Source organism: Oncorhynchus kisutch, linkage group LG9 (assembly GCF_002021735.2).
Source record: "Oncorhynchus kisutch isolate 150728-3 linkage group LG9, Okis_V2, whole genome shotgun sequence".
Lineage (NCBI taxonomy): Eukaryota > Metazoa > Chordata > Actinopteri > Salmoniformes > Salmonidae > Oncorhynchus > Oncorhynchus kisutch.
Window position 1 is genome coordinate 54,378 of NC_034182.2, and position 26,538 is coordinate 80,915.

The 26,538-nt window shown below is 38.8% G+C and overlaps 1 protein-coding gene across 3 annotated transcripts in view; it reads left to right on the forward strand.

Annotated features, from left to right (window-relative positions):
• Positions 1 to 736: 736 nt before the first annotated feature.
• Positions 737 to 26,538, forward strand: part of tspan11 (tetraspanin 11) — a 41,714-nt gene continuing 15,912 nt past the window's right edge. For 2 of the 3 annotated variants that reach the window (XM_031831406.1, XM_031831408.1), the window contains exons 1-3: positions 737 to 858; positions 4,042 to 4,143; positions 7,328 to 7,519. In XM_031831406.1, coding sequence (XP_031687266.1) covers positions 4,057 to 4,143; positions 7,328 to 7,519 — 279 coding nt within the window. In that variant the 5' untranslated portion in view covers positions 737 to 858; positions 4,042 to 4,056. Of the gene's footprint in view, positions 859 to 963; positions 1,391 to 4,041; positions 4,144 to 7,327; positions 7,520 to 26,538 lie in introns of those variants that run through there. The other variant, XM_031831407.1, reaches the window with a different exon arrangement.

Here is a 26,538-nt window from a genome sequence, read left to right on the forward strand (position 1 = left end):
TCGACCTGAACTCCCCTTGCAGAAAAACACCATTATTTCCAATCATACCGCTGTTACCTCCGATTTGTTTTTCGACGTCACCTTTGTATTCATTGTGTGACCCAAACTCATTTTCACTTTCAGCATTCTTAAAATAATTGACCACGCCAGTCAAATCAATGATGTTCTACTCTCCGTTGAAATACCAAATTAACCTTAGCCTGTGGGGTTCGGAGAGCCGGCCACTTCATCAACAGGCAGTCTAGTTTACATAATGAAGAGGGAGCTGTTGTTGATAGAACCGCCCGCGCCTCCTTGTTGACCACTTGAGCAGAATGGATGACGTGAAGTGTTTTTTAAACCTCAAATTACCACGGATCAGTCTCTAAAATAAGCACTAACCGCATGAGGTGTCAAATGAAATGATTTGCATCAGTCCACACTTTGCTTGGGTAAATAACAATATTTTCCCAGAATGTGTATTTTTTAAACCCCATAAACCGGGTTTACACAGGGTGCACTTGATTCATTGGATTGATATTATCAACAAACAAGACTCAAAACAAGACAATATGTAACAAACTTACTAAACTTGCACTTGTGTGAATAAACACACAAAAACAATGTTATAACCGCCTGTTACATTGTATATGCCTATAGGCCAATGCACTGTAACAGTTGCACTGCGGCTTCAATAGTATCCAATCCAATGGGGGCGGGTAGTTTCATTCATTTCCTTTTCACCCCATAATGACCCCTCATTCTTCTCCACGGACTGGACGCTAGGGAAGCAACAAGCTTGATTGAATCACATAGCCTATGCTACAATAACGAGACGGCTATTTGTCCGTTTTCCCGCAGAAGCAAGCCGTGCATTTGGTGAGTGAGATATTTAAGGCTACTTTCCTAAATTGAGATCCATGCTAAAAATATAAGCAATTTCGTGAACTCTGTCTGCTACACGCAGCTCAATGCAAGTGCATCCAGTGTGCGGTGTTTTGTAAGGGAAGCCTGCTCAGTGTCCATGGCCTCCAAATGTAGCAAAACGTTTTGGGAAATGAAATAATTTTTTTATGTTTTGAAAATATTGTCTAGTGCATAGGCACCGGTTTCCTTATTCGGTTTTGTAGACAGTCAGAACGTTAAAAGTGAATCTGCAAACCAACGTCCAGCCTATTCCACTGATCAGCGAGCGAAATGGACGCTACGTAGATAAGACAAACGTGATGATCTATGGCAATTTAGATTTTCATATTGACGGTGGGGATGCCTTCTCTGAAATGAAGTTTATCAAGCACTCATCTCTTCATGGATTTTTTTATGCTGGGGAAAATCGATTTCGCGGACCCTGCCTGCCTTCTGGTCGTACAAGTGCCCGTAAACATACATCCATCACATATGTTCACACAGGGTGGGTAGCCTAAATGTGATTGCATGTACCATGTCATCGTGGATATACTTTTACAGGCTACATACATGTCGCTGGCCGGCTGGCCTGGCTGGTTGCATAGGTAGCCTACTTGTGAAACATTCTGTCCAAAGCATATTCTAGAATGTTCTGTTTTTGTTTCTTGTCTGTCCCATCAAAGTTACACAGTAACTGATTTATTAGTCCGAGGACAAAACTTTCAGCTCGTTTGTTTTCAACCAGTGAACGACGTACCGGTAGCCTGCAAGTGACATTTTTCACATCCTGTGCGCTTTGATAATGCATGTTCAGACAGTTCAACCCATTCCCTGTGTACTGGAACTCCCTATAGCCCAAAGCCACTGGTTTGAAGGAGCAGTACACACAGTACACCCATTGTGCTGAATAACGTTTGAGCCAGCAACTTCACAAAGAACTCCCCTAGAATAGAATAGAATAGAATAGGACAAGAGCTGAGTAGAGCATGAGTATAGAATACAAACAGTAGAATATCAAAATCTAATAGATTATAATCACTGTATTTTCCCCAAGAGTAGAATAGAATGAATACAGAAAAGAGTAGAATATATAAAACAAACAGTGTAAAATAGAATAGAAGGGAGCTTTAGGTGTTCCAACAGTAGCCTATAAACACATACCAGCACAATTATAGATACAGATACCAAGAAAACAAAACCGTTTTGATGCAGTTTAGGGTTTAGTTCTATTCCAGCTGACAGACAAAGACATTTTTGCAGATGTGTTACAGCAATGTGTATAGTTGGGCTGTAATGGCATGAGCTAAACTTCTCCTAGGCATCAATGTGTATAGTTGGGCTGTAATGGCATGAGCTAAACTTCTCCTAGGCATCAATGTGTATAGTTGGGCTGTAATGGCATGAGCTAAACTTCTCCTAGGCATCAATGTGTATAGTTGGGTTGTAATGGCATGAGCTAAACTTCTGCTAGGCATCAATGTGTATAGTTGGGCTGTAATGGCATGAGCTAAACTTCTCCTAGGCATCAATGTGTATAGTTGGGCTGTAATGGCATGAGCTAAACTGCTCCTAGGTATCAATGTGTATAGTTGGGCTGTAATGGCATGAGCTAAACTTCTCCTAGGCATCAATGTGTATATTTGGGCTGTAATGGCATGAGCTAAACTTCTCCTAGGCATCAATGTGGCTAATCTATAATTAGCAGCTTGCCATATTTTCTCATGGGAGGATGCACACACACACACACACACACACACACACACACACACACACACACACACACACACACACACACACACACACACACACACACACACACACACACACACACACACACACACACACACACACACACACACACACACACACACACTGTTATTAGCTTCAGATAGAACTGAGAGAAGTCTCCAAAGGCTTGCAGTGGCATTCGTTGCCGTCTGTTGATTGGCAGATCAATGTGGCAGGCTTAAGTGCTCACCTTTTATTTAAAGTGCTGCAAGTGTGTGCTTAATGAATGATTTATGTCTTTCTAGTCAAGTCCACTTCTGTGAATTATTTATTTACCTGGTGCTGTTATTGGGAATGTGTGGTCAGCAGCATCTAGAAGTACTGACTCTTACACAGTGTGTGGTCAGCAGCATCTAGAAGTACTGACTCTTACACAGTGTGTGGTCAGCAGCATCTAGAAGTACTGACTCTTACACAGTGTGTGGTCAGCAGCATCTAGAAGTACTGACTCTTACACAGTGTGTGGTCAGCAGCATCTAGAAGTACTGACTCTTACACAGTGTGTGGCAGTGACTAGAACCATTCTATGCAATGCTTTGGACATAAACCTTAATGAAATTAGTTGATGAAAATGGCATAACTAGTCTATAAAGACAGTCTTACAGGAATAGTTGACTCTTGTTAGTAGCTCAGTCCTATGATTGACAGGTCTGAGAAATGAAGAAGTGGATAGCCATGTCATATTAGATTACACTGTTCAGTGATGCTGTCCAGTGATATTGTCATGGCGATGTGTCGATCAAAGTCCTTCAGAGGCTTGGCAGCATCTTTCTCCCTCTATTTAATTGGAATGTGTGTGTGTGTGTGCGTGTGTGTGTGTGTGTGTGTCTCCACAAATACCTTTGTTTTGGCTTTTGTTATAACACCCAACGCCTCTTCACAGGGTGTTCACAGAGTGTGAGGATAGTCAATGTCCCTTGTCTGGTGTGCTACAAGGCTACAGTTGCTAGTTATTGTGCAGAAGGGAGGAAGTAACCAACAACAGTTTGACTGACTGTGATTTGGGTTATTGTTTCTGCTCATGTCATACCTTGTGTGATGTGTTATTATCCTCAAAATGTCCCCACATTTTATGTCTTAATTTGCATTAGAATAACTGGTTTGCATTTTCTATGTTGTTAGACTGTTTTTCAGCCACTTGAAATGCTATGTGAAGTGTCAGGTACTCAGAACTCCTGAACTGATCTTTTTGTTCCCTGTTCTTAGAATATTCTTCAAACTTAGGAGAATCTTGTGAGAACAGAAAGTCTGTGAGAACTGCTGCTTGGGGTTTTCTACCCTGTTTTCAACCCTGCTGACTGTAATGATAACAGTCAAGTACTTCAGATTCAGAACTGCCAGTTGAAGTTTTGTACCCTGTCTGTCCAGAGCTGTGGAGGGGAGATGACGGCCGTGTACAAAGACGACCAGGGTGACTGGATGACCGTCTGCCTCAAGTACCTCCTCTTCGTCTTTAATGTCCTCTTCTGGGTGAGTAGCACAAGCAAGCTACCCTGGATCTGTTTGTGCTGCAGTAGCCAACAACCATGGGAGTTGGTCATAGGAGTTTGCTATACATAACAAACAGATCTGGGATCAGGCTATAGCAAATTAGCAAGCCCTCCTGTTTGTCTTCAACTTTCTCTTCTGGGTGAGTAGCAATCTAGCTTGGTAAGATGGCCTGGTAAACTGGCCTGGTAAGATCTTTTTGTGTTGGGAAAGACTAAGTGAGTTGGCTTTACAGCACAAAACAGATCTGGGATCAGGCTGTATTAAACCTCTAGTACACAGAAACAATAGTTTTCTTCCAGTGACAGGTTCATAGTTGATTTATTTAAGAGGGGACTCAGGGAGAGAGTGAATTGGGTTAACGTTCACTAAGGCATGCACAGGGAAGAATGATATTTGACAGGTTTTTACATCAAAGTTAGACTTCTTGTGTGACTTCTTGTGTTGCTCTTTCTTAGCCGAGAGAGAGAGAGAATCAGAGAGAGAGTTAGGGTGAGGAACGAGAGGGAAAGAGTTACGGTGAGGAACGAGAGGGAGAGAGTTACGGTGAGGAACGAGAGGGAGAGAGTTACAGTGAGGAACGAGAGGGAGAGAGTTACGGTGAGGAACGAGAGGGAGAGAGTTACGGTGAGGAACGAGAGGGAGAGAGTTACGGTGAGGAACGAGAGGGAGAGAGTTACGGTGAGGAACGAGAGGGAGAGAGTTACGGTGAGGAACGAGAGGGAGAGAGTTACGGTGAGGAACGAGAGGGAGAGAGTTACGGTGAGGAACGAGAGGGAGAGAGTTACGGTGAGGAACGAGAGGGAGAGAGTTACAGAGTGAGGGAAAAGAGACACAGAGGGAGAGAAAAAGCATGACAGAGAAATGGAGTGGGAGATTACATTTAGGAGCGCAAAGAAATGGACTTGGCCCTGTGTACTCTAATATTTATGGCCTGTCGGTGTTGAACCGATGGGCTGTGGATCAAACCTGGCCCCTGGCAGCTGGTGTACGTTTAATGTTTAATAACACAGTTAACTATTAAAGCTATGTTCTGCTGGGCCTGAAAACAGTTGTTCTCTGTCTACAGAGTAAGGGATCAGATTCAAACAGGTTCTCTTTTATATCTCTCGCTTTACATTTCACACTAACCTAATGACTTCCCTTCAAACCCCACATTGCGTAACCGTAATGCCTCCCACTTTCCCCAACGGCCACAGCCCCAGCCTCCCTGTTTCTCTATATTGTAACTCTGCACCCAAAGATACTACCTACTAATTAATACTCCAGAGTTGCCCATTCCTTTAAACTATTACTTTTTCCCATGGCATGGTGTTTTAGCACTACAGATGTCAGATCAGAATTTGAGCCAGTTTGCTACAGAAGGAAAATAATCCAATAATCCTGCAGCAACAGGACATGTGAGTTATTATGCGAATTATAATTAATGGAAATTTTTATAGGGGTTGATATATTTTCCATTGGAAATGACAAACGTCAGAAGCCTTTTTAAACCTAAAATACGCTTCATGTTTGACATTTCCTGCATTGCAGGGAAGTTCTGCAACAGGAGGATCACATTAAGATCCTACATCTGTAGCAGCAGTGCTTGTTGTTTGGGAGTAGGGGCTTGGCGTGTAAAGGAGGAGGAAAGGGATGGAAGGCTGAATAGGAGCAACTCTCCCTGGGATTTCCTGCACGTCCGAGTGTGTCATAGATGACAGAGATGGGGGAAACAGATTAATGGCATCGCCACGTCACCCCTCTGATGTGGCCACCATTGTTTATGGAAACAAATCACTCCACTCTGGCTCTGTTTGGCTCTCTCTCCTTTTTTGTCACTCTGCTCTCTTCCTTTCTCTCTCTCTTTTTCTCTTCCTTTCTCTCTCGCTTTTTCTCTTCCTTTCTCTCTCTTTCTATTCCTTTCTTTCTCTCTCTCTTTCTATTCCTTTCTCTCTCTCTTTCTATTCCTTTCTCTCTCTCTTTCTCTTCCTTTCTATTCCTTTCTCTCTCTCTTTCTATTCCTTTCTCTCTCTCTTTCTATTCCTTTCTCTCTCTTTCTATTCCTTTCTTTCTCTCTCTCTTTCTATTCCTTTCTCTCTCTCTTTCTATTCCTTTCTCTCTCTTTCTATTCCTTTCTCTCTCTCTTTCTATTCCTTTCTCTCTCTCTTTCTATTCCTTTCTCTCTCTCTTTCTATTCCTTTCTCTCTCTTTCTATTCCTTTCTCTCTCTTTCTATTCCTTTCTTTCTCTCTCTCTTTCTATTCCTTTCTCTCTCTCTTTCTATTCCTTTCTCTCTCTCTTTCTATTCCTTTCTTTCTCTCTCTCTTTCTATTCCTTTCTCTCTCTCTTTCTATTCCTTTCTCTCTCTCTTTCTATTCCTTTCTCTCTCTTTCTATTCCTTTCTTTCTCTCTCTCTTTCTATTCCTTTCTCTCTCTTTCTATTCCTTTCTTTCTCTCTCTCTTTCTATTCCTTTCTCTCTCTCTTTCTATTCCTTTCTCTCTCTCTTTCTATTCCTTTCTCTCTCTTTCTATTCCTTTCTTTCTCTCTCTCTTTCTATTCCTTTCTCTCTCTCTTTCTATTCCTTTCTCTCTCTCTTTCTATTCCTTTCTTTCTCTCTCTCTTTCTATTCCTTTCTCTCTCTCTTTCTATTCCTTTCTCTCTCTTTCTATTCCTTTCTCTCTCTCTCTTTCTATTCCTTTCTCTCTCTCTTTCCATTCCTTTCTCTCTCTCTTTCTATTCCTTTCTCTCTCCTTTTCTCTTCCTTCCTTTTTTTTCTCTCACTGTTTTTGTGCATATCCCCTTCCTCCCCCGACTCACTTTATTGACACTGCGTTCTCTCTCTCTCTCTCTCTCTCTCTCTCTCTCTCTCTCTCTCTCTCTCTCTCGCTCTCTCTCTCTCTCTGTCATCCTCCTCTTTGTTTTTCTGTCTCTCTTTCTCCCTCTTTGTTTTTCTGTCTCTCTTTCTCCCTCTCTTGGTCTTTGTTTGTCTCCCCTTTCCCTCTCTGACTCACTTGTTGGCAGCCAGCACTCTCCCCCCTCACACCCCTCCTGTCACTGTTCCTACTCTCTCTCTCTCTCGCTCTCTCTTCCTTAATTCAACTGAATTCAATTAGATTGGCATGAAACATTTAAAGTCAAAACAAACATATGGGAACACATGACCTCAACCTGTCTCTCTCCTCAGGTTGGTGGAGCGGCGGTGATGGGCGTGGGCATCTGGACCCTGATAGACAAGAGTGATTACCTGAGCCTGCTGGCCTCCAGCACCTTCGCCGTGTCTGCCTATATCCTCATCCTGGCCGGGGCCCTGGTCATGGTCACGGGCTTCCTGGGCTGCTGCGCCGTCATCAGGGAGCAGAGGAGCTGCCTGTCCACGGTGAGGGAGCCCTCCTTGGGCAGGGTGACTACTCTAGGCCCCAGGCTTTCTGGATGTCTGGAATGCCCCTGGGTCTTCTAAATGTTTATGTTGATTAAAGGGATAGTTTTCACATATTACAACATTAGTTAGATGCATTATATTGAAAGTAGTGTATGGCTCATAGATAACTTTCAGGGTAAGATACTAACTAATGCTGTAGTTTGTGTGCGATATCTCTTTAATGGCAGTGTTGGTGTTTGCATAAGAAAGGGGCTGGTTATATACTGTAGGTGAAATGAGAGCACACAATGAAACAAGGAGAATGGAGCTATCTGCACTCTGTTCTCCTTAAGGGAATGTTCATTTAGAACATCCGTTTAGCTTGTTCCAATTCAAACTCACCTTGGTTGCATTCATCACTTTTGGGTACATTGTATACTTTCCTTTACCCCAGATACCGGTTTCCTTTGAAACGTCACTGTACATGACGCTCCTTCACTGCACCCCTGCTCTCACAACTCCACTTGTGTCTTTCTCTTGCGCGTGTGCTTGCGAGCGTGTGTGTGTGTGTGTGTGTGTGTGTGTGTGTGTGTACGCTGGGAGCTGACAAATGAGCTGACAATACTGTCCTCATTGTTTTTAAAGAGACAGGCCAGGCAGGAGAGGAACAGGCCGGAGGTGAGCCACTAACTCTGCTACTGCAGCAGGATTGGTTATAGTCAGGCATTAGTAGTCATACATGAAACTGATGGAGGGGGGAGAGGGGGCTTTGGATGGTGGAGAGCAGTGGTATAAAGTACTTAAGTAAAAATACTTTAAAGTACTACTTAAGTAGTTTCTTGGGGTATCTATACTGTACTCTTTATATTTGACAACTACATTCCAAAATAAAATAATGTACTTTTTTACTTCCTTACATTTTCCCTGACATCCTAAAATACTTTTAAATGCTTAGCAGGACAGGAAAACGGTCCAATTCACACACGTATCAAGAGAACATCCCTGGTCATCCTACTGCCTCTAATCTGGGGGACTCACTAAACAGAGAACATCCCTGGTCATCCTACTGCCTCTAATCTGGGGGACTCACTAAACAGAGAACATCCCTGGTCATCCTACTGCCTCTAATCTGGGGGACTCACTAAACAGAGAACATCCCTGGTCATCCTACTGCCTCTAATCTGGGGGACTCACTAAACAGAGAACATCCCTGGTCATCCTACTGCCTCTAATCTGGGGGACTCACTAAACAGAGAACATCCCTGGTCATCCTACTGCCTCTAATCTGGGGGACTCACTAAACAGAGAACATCCCTGGTCATCCTACTGCCTCTAATCTGGGGGACTCACTAAACAGAGAACATCCCTGGTCATCCTACTGCCTCTAATCTGGGGGACTCACTAAACAGAGAACATCCCTGGTCATCCTACTGCCTCTAATCTGGGGGACTCACTAAACAGAGAACATCCCTGGTCATCCTACTGCCTCTAATCTGGGGGACTCACTAAACAGAGAACATCCCTGGTCATCCTACTGCCTCTAATCTGGGGGACTCACTAAACAGAGAACATCCCTGGTCATCCTACTGCCTCTAATCTGGGGGACTCACTAAACACACATGCTTCATTTGTAAATTGTGTCTGAGTGCTGGAGTGTGCCCCTGGCTATTCGTAAATTAAAAATAACTAGAAAATGGTGCCGTCTGGTTTGCTGCCTGGTTTGCTTAATATAAGGAATTTGAAATTATTTATACATTTACTTTTGATACGTAAGCATGTTTAAAACTAAATACTTTTAGACTTTTACTCAAGTAGTATTTTACTGGGTGACTTTCACTTTTACTTGAGTCATTTTCTATTAAGCTATCATTACATTTACTCAAGTATGAGAAATGAGTACTTTTACCAACACTGGTGGAGGGTGTGTTTTGGTTGTGGGGTTAGTGTGAATGTGTGTTTAAAGGAGAGGCTTGAGTGAAGAGTTGGTGTTCATCAAATCACTATGGCTGTGGGGTTGTATGAAAGAGAGATGTGTGTGTGTTTGTGTGTCTGTGTGTGTTTGTGTAGAATACAATATAATTCAATGTTATTGCCAATCAACAATGGCTGTTAGGAATTAGCTTTAGTCTGGTGTGTAATAATACACCTCCCACCTTCCTCCATCTGCCATAACCAATATTCTGACATTACCACACACACACTGTGTTTGTTGATGATGTGTGTGTGCTTGTGCGTGTGGCTATGCGGGTGCACGTGTGTGTGTCGTGTCATGACGTGGCCCTCTTTGGGTATAGTGAGTGCCTTCCCCCTCTCTCCCTCTTACACCCAGGTTCTGTTATCTCAGGTTGTACATTCCTAGAGGAGACTCTCCTCATGGCCAGGCAGTATAGAGAGAGAGAGTTTCACAGTAGAACAAAGGAACTTCTTCTACATCACAGAACTGAACAAAATCCATGTTTTGGAGAATGTGGAAACGGTCAGTGGAGAATCCAGGTACGACCGGTCCATTTTGTTTTATGATTGTGACCTCGAGAAAGACAATACAGCGACATTACCATAACTCTGTTTATACAGTAGCCTCCGTTCTGAGGTTTGCATCTAATTATTGTATAAAATGAATGAGTAAAGATGAAACTATTTGTGAAGTGGTGTAATGTGATTTTAAACCTTTAATGTGAGAGAATTGTATTTCTGTTTAAAGTTTCAGTAAGTCATTGGCCCGCCCCCATGAGCACAGACATCGATCTGGCGTCATGGGACAGCTTTTCCACAGTTCTGAATAAAACCCCCACCTGGAGAAATCCTCTTTAGACCATGCCTACCTCGGTCAGCTGAGGGAGCTAAGGTTTGAGTAGAGACCAGAAAAACCTCAGGACAAGCTACGGTTGTAATGGTTGCTGAATTCTTAACTATACCACGTGGTTAAATCAATACCAACAGAATAAGAGCAACTCTTCAATACTAATTACTAGTCTGCAGCTAGGAATTATGTACCATTGAATGCGAAGACCGACAACCGCCAAAACATCTATTCTATAAGAACATTTCTGAATGGAACTCTGAAGCATCCATTCTAACCACGAAGACTCCAGGGACGCAAAGAGAAGTTCAGATGAACTTTCCAACAGAAAGACGGACGATTCCAACAGAGATCATGACGACACACTGAGCGTAAATATATATACTGATTGCAATTATTCCCGAATGAGTGAGCGTTCATGTGCAAAGGATTAGCATTTCAATTATTATAATTATCAACTGTGTAGTGTCTTCTGTCTTTTGCGCCCTTCTCAGTCCCTTTGTCTACCAAACCGTCATATCGGTTTAGCCCACTAGGGCACATCCTCTATCATTTCCTTGTAACCATATCTACTTTTGTTTGTTTGTTATGCATTTCTGTGATTATTTAGTTAGTAAATAAATGATTAAGACAATTGGTGTATGGATGACTCATAGTGAAGACTGGATTCGTGCAGATAGCCAACAGCTTACGGCGTTTGGAATGAGGCTAACGTGAGGTAAAGAACAATTCATTAATTAGAATACTAATTGATCAGATATTAAAATATCTGAAAAGTTATATTAGAAAAATTATAACTTTGTAATCTGAAGATTTTCCTTGGTGCCCTGACTTCCTAGTTAATTACATTTACATGATTAGTTTAATCACGTAATAATAATTACAGAGAATTGATTTGATAAAATAACAGTCTTCAATTTAATGATGCCAAAGACACGACAGTAGCCTGCAAGGTAAAGAGGAAATGGCTGCTTTAACTCTGTTATAGACTATGGTCTCCTAAATGAAGGCTCCCCTGCATCTGTGTGTGTGTTTGTGTGATAAACAATGGTTTTGGCATAGCTTTGTTTTTACTCACCTCCACGCGTCACATCAGCGCCAGGCTGGGAATGAGCATCTGTCTCCTGGTGATGGCCTTGAGCGCCACGCTGCACGCCAAACGCTTTGTGTCCCGCCTCTACAACAGATGTGCCTAATTAGCCTTGGTGTGTGTGTGTGTGTACGTGTGTGAATGTGTGTGTGTGTGTATGTGTGTGGGTGAAACATTCTCACCATTTACATACTCTGCTGTTAAATCCAAACAGTGTTACATCACAATGATACAGAAGAAGATTTTACACAGCAGATAATGGTTGGTTGGAACCGCCTATCCCCCAGCCACCCCCATTTCTCATTGATAAAATACACATATTGATATCTTCCAGACTAATTGGCTAATAAGGTGCTAATAAGGCCACTGAGACTTGTGTGATGTCCTTTCTTCTCCAGTAGCATACTAATGATGGTTTTGTTTTAACAAAGTGGTTTTCTATTAATGTTGCCTTCTGTGGCAACGATTTCTATGAAACATCCACAGTAGATTCATTTATAGCACCGTAGTTATATCACCCCGTAACATAGACTTTATAAGCATTGCTGGAAAAAAGTCCATAACAGCTCATAGCTCCTTTTAGGAATGTGTTGGATGGACATTGGTGGTACAATGCATTATAACACTTGATTCATTCATAATGGCTGATGATCCATATGAGTGAATAAAAATGTATGTATGCCTCCAGTGCATCATATATAACTCATTATTGAAAGGTAGTTTAAATGAGTTATTATTATTATTATTAATTGTCCAGAAGTGACTCAAAGAAAGTCTGTCTCCCATGAAGCCTGTGTTTCAGCTCTATATCAACATAATCATACTGTAGCTCATCCCTGGATCAAAGCTTTTTGATTCTGTCAATATTGCTGTTGTTCCACTGAACGAAGTACTGAATGTACTGGTTTGGAGGTGTTGTAGGGTTCTTTACTATTAGTTTAGAGGTGTTGTAGGGTTCTTTACTATTAGTTTAGAGGTGTTGTAGGGTTCTTTACTATTAGTTTAGAGGTGTTGTAGGGTTCTTTACTATTAGTTTAGAGGTGTTGTAGGGTTCTTTACTATTAGTTTAGAGGTGTTGTAGGGTTCTTTACTATTAGTTTAGAGGTGTTGTAGGGTTCTTTACTATTAGTTTAGAGGTGTTGCAGGGTTCTTTACTATTAGTTTAGAGGTGTTGTAGGGTTCTTACTATTAGTTTAGAGGTGTTGTAGGGTTCTTTACTATTAGTTTAGAGGTGTTGTAGGGTTCTTTACTATTAGTTTAGAGGTGTTGTAGGGTTCTTTACTATTAGTTTAGAGGTGTTGTAGGGTTCTTTACTATTAGTTTAGAGGTGTTGCAGGGTTATTTACTATTAGTTTAGAGGTGTTGCAGGGTTCTTTACTATTAGTTTAGAGGTGTTGTAGGGTTCTTTACTATTAGTTTAGAGGTGTTGTAGGGTTCTTTACTATTAGTTTAGAGGTGTTGTAGGGTTATTTACTATTAGTTTAGAGGTGTTGTAGGGTTCTTTACTATTAGTTTAGAGGTGTTGTAGGGTTATTTACTATTAGTTTAGAGGTGTTGTAGGGTTCTTTACTATTAGTTTAGAGGTGTTGTAGGGTTCTTTACTATTAGTTTAGAGGTGTTGTAGGGTTCTTTACTATTAGTTTAGAGGTGTTGTAGGGTTATTTACTATTAGTTTAGAGGTGTTGTAGGGTTATTTACTATTAGTTTAGAGGTGTTGTAGGGTTATTTACTATTAGTTTAGAGGTGTTGTAGGGTTCTTTACTATTAGTTTAGAGGTGTTGTAGGGTTCTTTACTATTAGTTTAGAGGTGTTGTAGGGTTCTTTACTATTAGTTTAGAGGTGTTGCAGGGTTCTTTACTGAGGACTGGTTTGGAGGTGTTGTAGGGTTCTTTACTATTAGTTTAGAGGTGTTGTAGGGTTCTTTACTATTAGTTTAGAGGTGTTGTAGGGTTATTTACTATTAGTTTAGAGGTGTTGTAGGGTTCTTTACTATTAGTTTAGAGGTGTTGTAGGGTCTTTACTATTAGTTTAGAGGTGTTGTAGGGTTCTTTACTATTAGTTTAGAGGTGTTGTAGGGTTCTTTACTATTAGTTTAGAGGTGTTGTAGGGTTCTTTACTATTAGTTTAGAGGTGTTGTAGGGTTCTTTACTATTAGTTTAGAGGTGTTGTAGGGTTCTTTACTATTAGTTTAGAGGTGTTGTAGGGTTATTACTATTAGTTTAGAGGTGTTGTAGTGTTCTTTACTATTAGTTTAGAGGTGTTGTAGGGTTATTTACTATTAGTTTAGAGGTGTTGTAGGGTTCTTTACTATTAGTTTAGAGGTGTTGTAGGGTTCTTTACTATTAGTTTAGAGGTGTTGTAGGGTTCTTTACTATTAGTTTAGAGGTGTTGTAGGGTTCTTTACTGAGGACTGGTTTGGAGGTGTTGTAGGGTTCTTTACTATTAGTTTAGAGGTGTTGTAGGGTTCTTTACTATTAGTTTAGAGGTGTTGTAGGGTTCTTTACTATTAGTTTAGAGGTGTTGTAGGGTTCTTTACTATTAGTTTAGAGGTGTTGTAGGGTTCTTTACTATTAGTTTAGAGGTGTTGTAGGGTTCTTTACTATTAGTTTAGAGGTGTTGCAGGGTTATTTACTATTAGTTTAGAGGTGTTGTAGGGTTCTTTACTGAGGACTGGTTTGGAGGTGTTGTAGGGTTCTTTACTATTAGTTTAGAGGTGTTGTAGGGTTCTTTACTATTAGTTTAGAGGTGTTGCAGGGTTATTTACTATTAGTTTAGAGGTGTTGTAGGGTTATTTACTATTAGTTTAGAGGTGTTGCAGGGTTCTTTACTATTAGTTTAGAGGTGTTGTAGGGTTCTTTACTATTAGTTTAGAGGTGTTGTAGGGTTCTTTACTATTAGTTTAGAGGTGTTGTAGGGTTCTTTACTATTAGTTTAGAGGTGTTGCAGGGTTCTTTACTATTAGTTTAGAGGTGTTGCAGGGTTCTTTACTATTAGTTTAGAGGTGTTGTAGGGTTCTTTACTATTAGTTTAGAGGTGTTGTAGGGTTCTTTACTATTAGTTTAGAGGTGTTGTAGGGTTCTTTACTATTAGTTTAGAGGTGTTGTAGGGTTCTTTACTATTAGTTTAGAGGTGTTTGTAGGGTTCTTTACTATTAGTTTAGAGGTGTTGTAGGGTTCTTTACTATTAGTTTAGAGGTGTTGTAGGGTTCTTTACTATTAGTTTAGAGGTGTTGTAGGGTTCTTTACTATTAGTTTAGAGGTGTTGTAGGGTTCTTTACTATTAGTTTAGAGGTGTTGTAGGGTTCTTTACTATTAGTTTAGAGGTGTTGTAGGGTTCTTTACTATTAGTTTAGAGGTGTTGCAGGGTTCTTTACTATTAGTTTAGAGGTGTTGTAGGGTTCTTTACTATTAGTTTAGAGGTGTTGTAGGGTTCTTTACTATTAGTTTAGAGATGTTGCAGGGTTATTTATTATTAGTTTAGAGGTGTTGTAGGGTTCTTTACTATTAGTTTAGAGGTGTTGTAGGGTTCTTTACTATTAGTTTAGAGGTGTTGTAGGGTTCTTTACTATTAGTTTAGAGGTGTTGTAGGGTTATTTACTATTAGTTTAGAGGTGTTGTAGGGTTCTTTACTGAGGACTGGTTTGGAGGTGTTGTAGGGTTCTTTACTATTAGTTTAGAGGTGTTGTAGGGTTCTTTACTATTAGTTTAGAGGTGTTGTAGGGTTCTTTACTATTAGTTTAGAGGTGTTGCAGGGTTATTTACTATTAGTTTAGAGGTGTTGTAGGGTTATTTACTATTAGTTTAGAGATGTTGCAGGGTTATTTACTATTAGTTTAGAGGTGTTGTAGGGTTCTTTACTATTAGTTTAGAGGTGTTGTAGGGTTCTTTACTATTAGTTTAGAGGTGTTGTAGGGTTCTTTACTATTAGTTTAGAGGTGTTGTAGGGTTATTTACTATTAGTTTAGAGGTGTTGTAGGGTTCTTTACTGAGGACTGGTGTGGAGGTGTTGTAGGGTTCTTTACTATTAGTTTAGAGGTGTTGTAGGGTTCTTTACTGAGGACTGGTTTGGAGGTGTTGTAGGGTTCTTTACTATTAGTTTAGAGGTGTTGCAGGGTTCTTTACTATTAGTTTAGAGGTGTTGTAGGGTTCTTTACTATTAGTTTAGAGGTGTTGTAGGGTTCTTTACTATTAGTTTAGAGGTGTTGTAGGGTTCTTTACTATTAGTTTAGAGGTGTTGTAGGGTTCTTTACTATTAGTTTAGAGGTGTTGTAGGGGTTCTTTACTATTAGTTTAGAGGTGTTGTAGGGTTCTTTACTATTAGTTTAGAGGTGTTGTAGGGTTCTTTACTATTAGTTTAGAGGTGTTGTAGGGTTCTTTACTATTAGTTTAGAGGTGTTGTAGGGTTCTTTACTATTAGTTTAGAGGTGTTGTAGGGTTCTTTACTATTAGTTTAGAGGTGTTGCAGGGTTCTTTACTATTAGTTTAGAGGTGTTGTAGGGTTATTTACTATTAGTTTAGAGGTGTTGTAGGGTTCTTTACTATTAGTTTAGAGGTGTTGTAGGGTTCTTTACTGAGGACTGGTTTGGAGGTGTTGTAGGGTTCTTTACTATTAGTTTAGAGGTGTTGTAGGGTTCTTTACTATTAGTTTAGAGGTGTTGTAGGGTTCTTTACTATTAGTTTAGAGGTGTTGTAGGGTTATTTACTATTAGTTTAGAGGTGTTGTAGGGTATTTACTATTAGTTTAGAGGTGTTGTAGGGTTCTTTACTATTAGTTTAGAGGTGTTGTAGGGTTATTTACTATTAGTTTAGAGGTGTTGTAGGGTTATTTACTATTAGTTTAGAGGTGTTGTAGGGTTATTTACTATTAGTTTAGAGGTGTTGTAGGGTTCTTTACTATTAGTTTAGAGGTGTTGTAGGGTTCTTTACTATTAGTTTAGAGGTGTTGTAGGGTTCTTTACTATTAGTTTAGAGGTGTTGCAGGGTTCTTTACTGAGGACTGGTTTGGGAGGTGTTGTAGGGTTCTTTACTATTAGTTTAGAGGTGTTGTAGGGTTCTTTACTATTAGTTTAGAGGTGTTGTAGGGTTATTTACTATTAGTTTAGAGGTGTTGTAGGGTTCTTTACTATTAGTTTAGAGGTGTTGTAGGGTTCTTTACTATTAGTTTAGAGGTGTTGTAGGGTTCTTTACTATTAGTTTAGAGGTGTTGTAGGGTTCTTTACTATTAGTTTAGAGGTGTTGTAGGGTTCTTTACTATTAGTTTAGAGGTGTTGTAGGGTTCTTTACTATTAGTTTAGAGGTGTTGTAGGGTTCTTTACTATTAGTTTAGAGGTGTTGTAGGGTTATTTACTATTAGTTTAGAGGTGTTGTAGTGTTCTTTACTATTAGTTTAGAGGTGTTGTAGGGTTATTACTATTAGTTTAGAGGTGTTGTAGGGTTCTTTACTATTAGTTTAGAGGTGTTGTAGGGTTCTTTACTATTAGTTTAGAGGTGTTGTAGGGTTCTTTACTATTAGTTTAGAGGTGTTGTAGGGTTCTTTACTGAGGACTGGTTTTGGAGGTGTTGTAGGGTTCTTTACTATTAGTTTAGAGGTGTTGTAGGGTTCTTTACTATTAGTTTAGAGGTGTTGTAGGGTTCTTTACTATTAGTTTAGAGGTGTTGTAGGGTTCTTTACTATTAGTTTAGAGGTGTTGTAGGGTTCTTTACTATTAGTTTAGAGGTGTTGTAGGGTTCTTACTATTAGTTTAGAGGTGTTGCAGGGTTATTTACTATTAGTTTAGAGGTGTTGTAGGGTTCTTTACTGAGGACTGGTTTGGAGGTGTTGTAGGGTTCTTTACTATTAGTTTAGAGGTGTTGTAGGGTTCTTTACTATTAGTTTAGAGGTGTTGCAGGGTTATTTACTATTAGTTTAGAGGTGTTGTAGGGTTATTTACTATTAGTTTAGAGGTGTTGCAGGGTTCTTTACTATTAGTTTAGAGGTGTTGTAGGGTTCTTTACTATTAGTTTAGAGGTGTTGTAGGGTTCTTTACTATTAGTTTAGAGGTGTTGTAGGGTTCTTTACTATTAGTTTAGAGGTGTTGCAGGGTTCTTTACTATTAGTTTAGAGGTGTTGCAGGGTTCTTTACTATTAGTTTAGAGGTGTTGTAGGGTTCTTTACTATTAGTTTAGAGGTGTTGTAGGGTTCTTTACTATTAGTTTAGAGGTGTTGTAGGGTTCTTTACTATTAGTTTAGAGGTGTTGTAGGGTTCTTTACTATTAGTTTAGAGGTGTTGTAGGGTTCTTTACTATTAGTTTAGAGGTGTTGTAGGGTTCTTTACTATTAGTTTAGAGGTGTTGTAGGGTTCTTTACTATTAGTTTAGAGGTGTTGTAGGGTTCTTTACTATTAGTTTAGAGGTGTTGTAGGGTTCTTTACTATTAGTTTAGAGGTGTTGTAGGGTTCTTTACTATTAGTTTAGAGGTGTTGTAGGGTTCTTTACTATTAGTTTAGAGGTGTTGCAGGGTTCTTTACTATTAGTTTAGAGGTGTTGTAGGGTTCTTTACTATTAGTTTAGAGGTGTTGTAGGGTTCTTTACTATTAGTTTAGAGATGTTGCAGGGTTATTTATTATTAGTTTAGAGGTGTTGTAGGGTTCTTTACTATTAGTTTAGAGGTGTTGTAGGGTTCTTTACTATTAGTTTAGAGGTGTTGTAGGGTTCTTTACTATTAGTTTAGAGGTGTTGTAGGGTTATTTACTATTAGTTTAGAGGTGTTGTAGGGTTCTTTACTGAGGACTGGTTTGGAGGTGTTGTAGGGTTCTTTACTATTAGTTTAGAGGTGTTGTAGGGTTCTTTACTATTAGTTTAGAGGTGTTGTAGGGTTCTTTACTATTAGTTTAGAGGTGTTGCAGGGTTATTTACTATTAGTTTAGAGGTGTTGTAGGGTTATTTACTATTAGTTTAGAGATGTTGCAGGGTTATTTACTATTAGTTTAGAGGTGTTGTAGGGTTCTTTACTATTAGTTTAGAGGTGTTGTAGGGTTCTTTACTATTAGTTTAGAGGTGTTGTAGGGTTCTTTACTATTAGTTTAGAGGTGTTGTAGGGTTATTTACTATTAGTTTAGAGGTGTTGTAGGGTTCTTTACTGAGGACTGGTGTGGAGGTGTTGTAGGGTTCTTTACTATTAGTTTAGAGGTGTTGTAGGGTTCTTTACTGAGGACTGGTTTGGAGGTGTTGTAGGGTTCTTTACTATTAGTTTAGAGGTGTTGCAGGGTTCTTTACTATTAGTTTAGAGGTGTTGTAGGGTTCTTTACTATTAGTTTAGAGGTGTTGTAGGGTTCTTTACTATTAGTTTAGAGGTGTTGTAGGGTTCTTTACTATTAGTTTAGAGGTGTTGTAGGGTTCTTTACTATTAGTTTAGAGGTGTTGTAGGGTTCTTTACTATTAGTTTAGAGGTGTTGTAGGGTTCTTTACTATTAGTTTAGAGGTGTTGTAGGGTTCTTTACTATTAGTTTAGAGGTGTTGTAGGGTTCTTTACTATTAGTTTAGAGGTGTTGTAGGGTTCTTTACTATTAGTTTAGAGGTGTTGTAGGGTTCTTTACTATTAGTTTAGAGGTGTTGCAGGGTTCTTTACTATTAGTTTAGAGGTGTTGTAGGGTTATTTACTATTAGTTTAGAGGTGTTGTAGGGTTCTTTACTATTAGTTTAGAGGTGTTGTAGGGTTCTTTACTGAGGACTGGTTTGGAGGTGTTGTAGGGTTCTTTACTATTAGTTTAGAGGTGTTGTAGGGTTCTTTACTATTAGTTTAGAGGTGTTGTAGGGTTCTTTACTATTAGTTTAGAGGTGTTGTAGGGTTATTTACTATTAGTTTAGAGGTGTTGTAGGGTTATTTACTATTAGTTTAGAGGTGTTGTAGGGTTCTTTACTATTAGTTTAGAGGTGTTGTAGGGTTATTTACTATTAGTTTAGAGGTGTTGTAGGGTTATTTACTATTAGTTTAGAGGTGTTGTAGGGTTATTTACTATTAGTTTAGAGGTGTTGTAGGGTTCTTTACTATTAGTTTAGAGGTGTTGTAGGGTTCTTTACTATTAGTTTAGAGGTGTTGTAGGGTTCTTTACTATTAGTTTAGAGGTGTTGCAGGGTTCTTTACTGAGGACTGGTTTGGAGGTGTTGTAGGGTTCTTTACTATTAGTTTAGAGGTGTTGTAGGGTTCTTTACTATTAGTTTAGAGGTGTTGTAGGGTTATTTACTATTAGTTTAGAGGTGTTGTAGGGTTCTTTACTATTAGTTTAGAGGTGTTGTAGGGTTCTTTACTATTAGTTTAGAGGTGTTGTAGGGTTCTTTACTATTAGTTTAGAGGTGTTGTAGGGTTCTTTACTATTAGTTTAGAGGTGTTGTAGGGTTCTTTACTATTAGTTTAGAGGTGTTGTAGGGTTCTTTACTATTAGTTTAGAGGTGTTGTAGGGTTCTTTACTATTAGTTTAGAGGTGTTGTAGGGTTATTTACTATTAGTTTAGAGGTGTTGTAGTGTTCTTTACTATTAGTTTAGAGGTGTTGTAGGGTTATTTACTATTAGTTTAGAGGTGTTGTAGGGTTCTTTACTATTAGTTTAGAGGTGTTGTAGGGTTCTTTACTATTAGTTTAGAGGTGTTGTAGGGTTCTTTACTATTAGTTTAGAGGTGTTGTAGGGTTCTTTACTGAGGACTGGTTTGGAGGTGTTGTAGGGTTCTTTACTATTAGTTTAGAGGTGTTGTAGGGTTCTTTACTATTAGTTTAGAGGTGTTGTAGGGTTCTTTACTATTAGTTTAGAGGTGTTGTAGGGTTCTTTACTATTAGTTTAGAGGTGTTGTAGGGTTCTTTACTATTAGTTTAGAGGTGTTGTAGGGTTCTTTACTATTAGTTTAGAGGTGTTGCAGGGTTATTACTATTAGTTTAGAGGTGTTGTAGGGTTCTTTACTGAGGACTGGTTTGGAGGTGTTGTAGGGTTCTTTACTATTAGTTTAGAGGTGTTGTAGGGTTCTTTACTATTAGTTTAGAGGTGTTGCAGGGTTATTTACTATTAGTTTAGAGGTGTTGTAGGGTTATTTACTATTAGTTTAGAGGTGTTGCAGGGTTCTTTACTATTAGTTTAGAGGTGTTGTAGGGTTCTTTACTATTAGTTTAGAGGTGTTGTAGGGTTCTTTACTATTAGTTTAGAGGTGTTGTAGGGTTCTTTACTATTAGTTTAGAGGTGTTGCAGGGTTCTTTACTATTAGTTTAGAGGTGTTGCAGGGTTCTTTACTATTAGTTTAGAGGTGTTGTAGGGTTCTTTACTATTAGTTTAGAGGTGTTGTAGGGTTCTTTACTATTAGTTTAGAGGTGTTGTAGGGTTCTTTACTATTAGTTTAGAGGTGTTGTAGGGTTCTTTACTATTAGTTTAGAGGTGTTGTAGGGTTCTTTACTATTAGTTTAGAGGTGTTGTAGGGTTCTTTACTATTAGTTTAGAGGTGTTGTAGGGTTCTTTACTATTAGTTTAGAGGTGTTGTAGGGTTCTTTACTATTAGTTTAGAGGTGTTGTAGGGTTCTTTACTATTAGTTTAGAGGTGTTGTAGGGTTCTTTACTATTAGTTTAGAGGTGTTGTAGGGTTCTTTACTATTAGTTTAGAGGTGTTGCAGGGTTCTTTACTATTAGTTTAGAGGTGTTGTAGGGTTCTTTACTATTAGTTTAGAGGTGTTGTAGGGTTCTTTACTATTAGTTTAGAGATGTTGCAGGGTTATTTATTATTAGTTTAGAGGTGTTGTAGGGTTCTTTACTATTAGTTTAGAGGTGTTGTAGGGTTCTTTACTATTAGTTTAGAGGTGTTGTAGGGTTCTTTACTATTAGTTTAGAGGTGTTGTAGGGTTATTTACTATTAGTTTAGAGGTGTTGTAGGGTTCTTTACTGAGGACTGGTTTGGAGGTGTTGTAGGGTTCTTTACTATTAGTTTAGAGGTGTTGTAGGGTTCTTTACTATTAGTTTAGAGGTGTTGTAGGGTTCTTTACTATTAGTTTAGAGGTGTTGCAGGGTTATTTACTATTAGTTTAGAGGTGTTGTAGGGTTATTTACTATTAGTTTAGAGATGTTGCAGGGTTATTTACTATTAGTTTAGAGGTGTTGTAGGGTTCTTTACTATTAGTTTAGAGGTGTTGTAGGGTTCTTTACTATTAGTTTAGAGGTGTTGTAGGGTTCTTTACTATTAGTTTAGAGGTGTTGTAGGGTTATTTACTATTAGTTTAGAGGTGTTGTAGGGTTCTTTACTGAGGACTGGTGTGGAGGTGTTGTAGGGTTCTTTACTATTAGTTTAGAGGTGTTGTAGGGTTCTTTACTGAGGACTGGTTTGGAGGTGTTGTAGGGTTCTTTACTATTAGTTTAGAGGTGTTGCAGGGTTCTTTACTATTAGTTTAGAGGTGTTGTAGGGTTCTTTACTATTAGTTTAGAGGTGTTGTAGGGTTCTTTACTATTAGTTTAGAGGTGTTGTAGGGTTCTTTACTATTAGTTTAGAGGTGTTGTAGGGTTCTTTACTATTAGTTTAGAGGTGTTGTAGGGTTCTTTACTATTAGTTTAGAGGTGTTGTAGGGTTCTTTACTATTAGTTTAGAGGTGTTGTAGGGTTCTTTACTATTAGTTTAGAGGTGTTGTAGGGTTCTTTACTATTAGTTTAGAGGTGTTGTAGGGTTCTTTACTATTAGTTTAGAGGTGTTGTAGGGTTCTTTACTATTAGTTTAGAGGTGTTGCAGGGTTCTTTACTATTAGTTTAGAGGTGTTGTAGGGTTATTTACTATTAGTTTAGAGGTGTTGTAGGGTTCTTTACTATTAGTTTAGAGGTGTTGTAGGGTTCTTTACTGAGGACTGGTTTGGAGGTGTTGTAGGGTTCTTTACTATTAGTTTAGAGGTGTTGTAGGGTTCTTTACTATTAGTTTAGAGGTGTTGTAGGGTTCTTTACTATTAGTTTAGAGGTGTTGTAGGGTTCTTTACTATTAGTTTAGAGGTGTTGTAGGGTTATTTACTATTAGTTTAGAGGTGTTGTAGGGTTATTTACTATTAGTTTAGAGGTGTTGTAGGGTTCTTTACTATTAGTTTAGAGGTGTTGTAGGGTTCTTTACTATTAGTTTAGAGGTGTTGTAGGGTTCTTTACTATTAGTTTAGAGGTGTTGTAGGGTTCTTTACTATTAGTTTAGAGGTGTTGTAGGGTTCTTTACTGAGGACTGGTTTGGAGGTGTTGTAGGGTTCTTTACTATTAGTTTAGAGGTGTTGCAGGGTTCTTTACTATTAGTTTAGAGGTGTTGTAGGGTTCTTTACTATTAGTTTAGAGGTGTTGTAGGGTTCTTTACTATTAGTTTAGAGGTGTTGTAGGGTTCTTTACTATTAGTTTAGAGGTGTTGTAGGGTTCTTTACTATTAGTTTAGAGGTGTTGTAGGGTTCTTTACTATTAGTTTAGAGGTGTTGCAGGGTTCTTTACTATTAGTTTAGAGGTGTTGTAGGGTTATTTACTATTAGTTTAGAGGTGTTGTAGGGTTCTTTACTATTAGTTTAGAGGTGTTGTAGGGTTCTTTACTGAGGACTGGTTTGGAGGTGTTGTAGGGTTCTTTACTATTAGTTTAGAGGTGTTGTAGGGTTCTTTACTATTAGTTTAGAGGTGTTGTAGGGTTCTTTACTATTAGTTTAGAGGTGTTGCAGGGTTATTTACTATTAGTTTAGAGGTGTTGTAGGGTTATTTACTATTAGTTTAGAGATGTTGCAGGGTTATTTACTATTAGTTTAGAGGTGTTGTAGGGTTCTTTACTATTAGTTTAGAGGTGTTGTAGGGTTCTTTACTATTAGTTTAGAGGTGTTGTAGGGTTCTTTACTATTAGTTTAGAGGTGTTGTAGGGTTATTTACTATTAGTTAGAGGTGTTGTAGGGTTCTTACTGAGGACTGGTGTGGAGGTGTTGTAGGGTTCTTTACTATTAGTTTAGAGGTGTTGTAGGGTTCTTTACTGAGGACTGGTTTGGAGGTGTTGTAGGGTTCTTTACTATTAGTTTAGAGGTGTTGCAGGGTTCTTTACTATTAGTTTAGAGGTGTTGTAGGGTTCTTTACTATTAGTTTAGAGGTGTTGTAGGGTTCTTTACTATTAGTTTAGAGGTGTTGTAGGGTTCTTTACTATTAGTTTAGAGGTGTTGTAGGGTTCTTTACTATTAGTTTAGAGGTGTTGTAGGGTTCTTTACTATTAGTTTAGAGGTGTTGTAGGGTTCTTTACTATTAGTTTAGAGGTGTTGTAGGGTTCTTTACTATTAGTTTAGAGGTGTTGTAGGGTTCTTTACTATTAGTTTAGAGGTGTTGTAGGGTTCTTTACTATTAGTTTAGAGGTGTTGTAGGGTTCTTTACTATTAGTTTAGAGGTGTTGCAGGGTTCTTTACTATTAGTTTAGAGGTGTTGTAGGGTTATTTACTATTAGTTTAGAGGTGTTGTAGGGTTCTTTACTATTAGTTTAGAGGTGTTGTAGGGTTCTTTACTGAGGACTGGTTTGGAGGTGTTGTAGGGTTCTTTACTATTAGTTTAGAGGTGTTGTAGGGTTCTTTACTATTAGTTTAGAGGTGTTGTAGGGTTCTTTACTATTAGTTTAGAGGTGTTGTAGGGTTCTTTACTATTAGTTTAGAGGTGTTGTAGGGTTATTTACTATTAGTTTAGAGGTGTTGTAGGGTTATTTACTATTAGTTTAGAGGTGTTGTAGGGTTCTTTACTATTAGTTTAGAGGTGTTGTAGGGTTCTTTACTATTAGTTTAGAGGTGTTGTAGGGTTCTTTACTATTAGTTTAGAGGTGTTGTAGGGTTCTTTACTATTAGTTTAGAGGTGTTGTAGGGTTCTTTACTGAGGACTGGTTTGGAGGTGTTGTAGGGTTCTTTACTATTAGTTTAGAGGTGTTGCAGGGTTCTTTACTATTAGTTTAGAGGTGTTGTAGGGTTCTTTACTATTAGTTTAGAGGTGTTGTAGGGTTCTTTACTATTAGTTTAGAGGTGTTGTAGGGTTCTTTACTATTAGTTTAGAGGTGTTGTAGGGTTCTTTACTATTAGTTTAGAGGTGTTGTAGGGTTCTTTACTATTAGTTTAGAGGTGTTGCAGGGTTCTTTACTATTAGTTTAGAGGTGTTGTAGGGTTATTTACTATTAGTTTAGAGGTGTTGTAGGGTTCTTTACTATTAGTTTAGAGGTGTTGTAGGGTTCTTTACTGAGGACTGGTTTGGAGGTGTTGTAGGGTTCTTTACTATTAGTTTAGAGGTGTTGTAGGGTTCTTTACTATTAGTTTAGAGGTGTTGTAGGGTTCTTTACTATTAGTTTAGAGGTGTTGTAGGGTTCTTTACTATTAGTTTAGAGGTGTTGTAGGGTTCTTTACTATTAGTTTAGAGGTGTTGTAGGGTTCTTTACTATTAGTTTAGAGGTGTTGTAGGGTTCTTTACTATTAGTTTAGAGGTGTTGTAGGGTTCTTTACTATTAGTTTAGAGGTGTTGTAGGGTTCTTTACTATTAGTTTAGAGGTGTTGTAGGGTTATTTACTATTAGTTTAGAGGTGTTGTAGGGTTCTTTACTATTAGTTTAGAGGTGTTGTAGGGTTCTTTACTATTAGTTTAGAGGTGTTGCAGGGTTATTTACTATTAGTTTAGAGGTGTTGTAGGGTTCTTTACTGAGGACTGGTTTGGAGGTGTTGTAGGGTTCTTTACTATTAGTTTAGAGGTGTTGTAGGGTTCTTTACTATTAGTTTAGAGGTGTTGTAGGGTTCTTTACTATTAGTTTAGAGGTGTTGTAGGGTTCTTTACTATTAGTTTAGAGGTGTTGTAGGGTTCTTTACTATTAGTTTAGAGGTGTTGCAGGGTTATTTACTATTAGTTTAGAGATGTTGTAGGGTTCTTTACTATTAGTTTAGAGGTGTTGTAGGGTTCTTTACTATTAGTTTAGAGGTGTTGTAGGGTTCTTTACTATTAGTTTAGAGATGTTGTAGGGTTCTTTACTATTAGTTTAGAGGTGTTGTAGGGTTCTTTACTATTAGTTTAGAGGTGTTGCAGGGTTATTTACTGAGGACTGGTTTGGAGATGTTGCAGGGTTATTTACTGAGGACTGGTTTGGAGATGTTGCAGGGTTATTTACTGAGGACTGGTTTGGAGGTGTTGCAGGGTTATTTACTGAGGACTGGTTTGGAGATGTTGCAGGGTTATTTACTGAGGACTGGTTTGGAGGTGTTGTAGGGTTATTTACTATTAGTTTAGAGGTGTTGCAGGGTTATTTACTGAGGACTGGTTTGGAGATGTTGCAGGGTTATTTACTGAGGACTGGTTTGGAGATGTTGCAGGGTTATTTACTGAGGACTGGTTTGGAGGTGTTGCAGGGTTATTTACTGAGGACTGGTTTGGAGATGTTGCAGGGTTATTTACTGAGGACTGGTTTGGAGGTGTTGCAGGGTTATTTACTGAGGACTGGTTTGGAGATGTTGCAGGGTTATTTACTGAGGACTGGTTTGGAGGTGTTGCAGGGTTATTTACTGAGGACTGGTTTGGAGATGTTGCAGGGTTATTTACTGAGGACTGGTTTGGAGATGTTGCAGGGTTATTTACTGAGGACTGGTTTGGAGGTGTTGCAGGGTTATTTACTGAGGACTGGTTTGGAGGTGTTGCAGGGTTATTTACTGAGGACTGGTTTGGAGGTGTTGCAGGGTTATTTACTGAGGACTGGCTTGGAGGTGTTGCAGGGTTTGTGGTGTTCTGTTCATTGTTGTTCCCTCATGAGATAGTGGTGTTTTATGTCTCTCTTAGTTCTCAGTACATTTAGCTGTCTGCGGCGGAAATCAAAACCTCTCTCTCGCTTTTATTTTTCTCTCTCTCTTGCTCTCTCTCTCTCTCTCAAATATGAAATGTATCCCCCCCTCTACACTGTTCGCTCCCTATTCCCCCCTCTCTTTCTCTGCTAGGAGATATATGACAGACATCTCACACCCCAAAATCAATTTCTCCTCATTCTGCATAGTCTGTCATATTGCTCTCTATTCCTCAGTCTTTTTTCATTCTCTCTGTCAGCTTTGGGGATGTGCGTGACAATACAAAGACACTTGATGGATGTTTTATATCTGCATTGTCACAATAACTGAGTGATTTTGGGTAGGAGTCTGAGAGTGAGTGTTGGTAAAGATGTTAA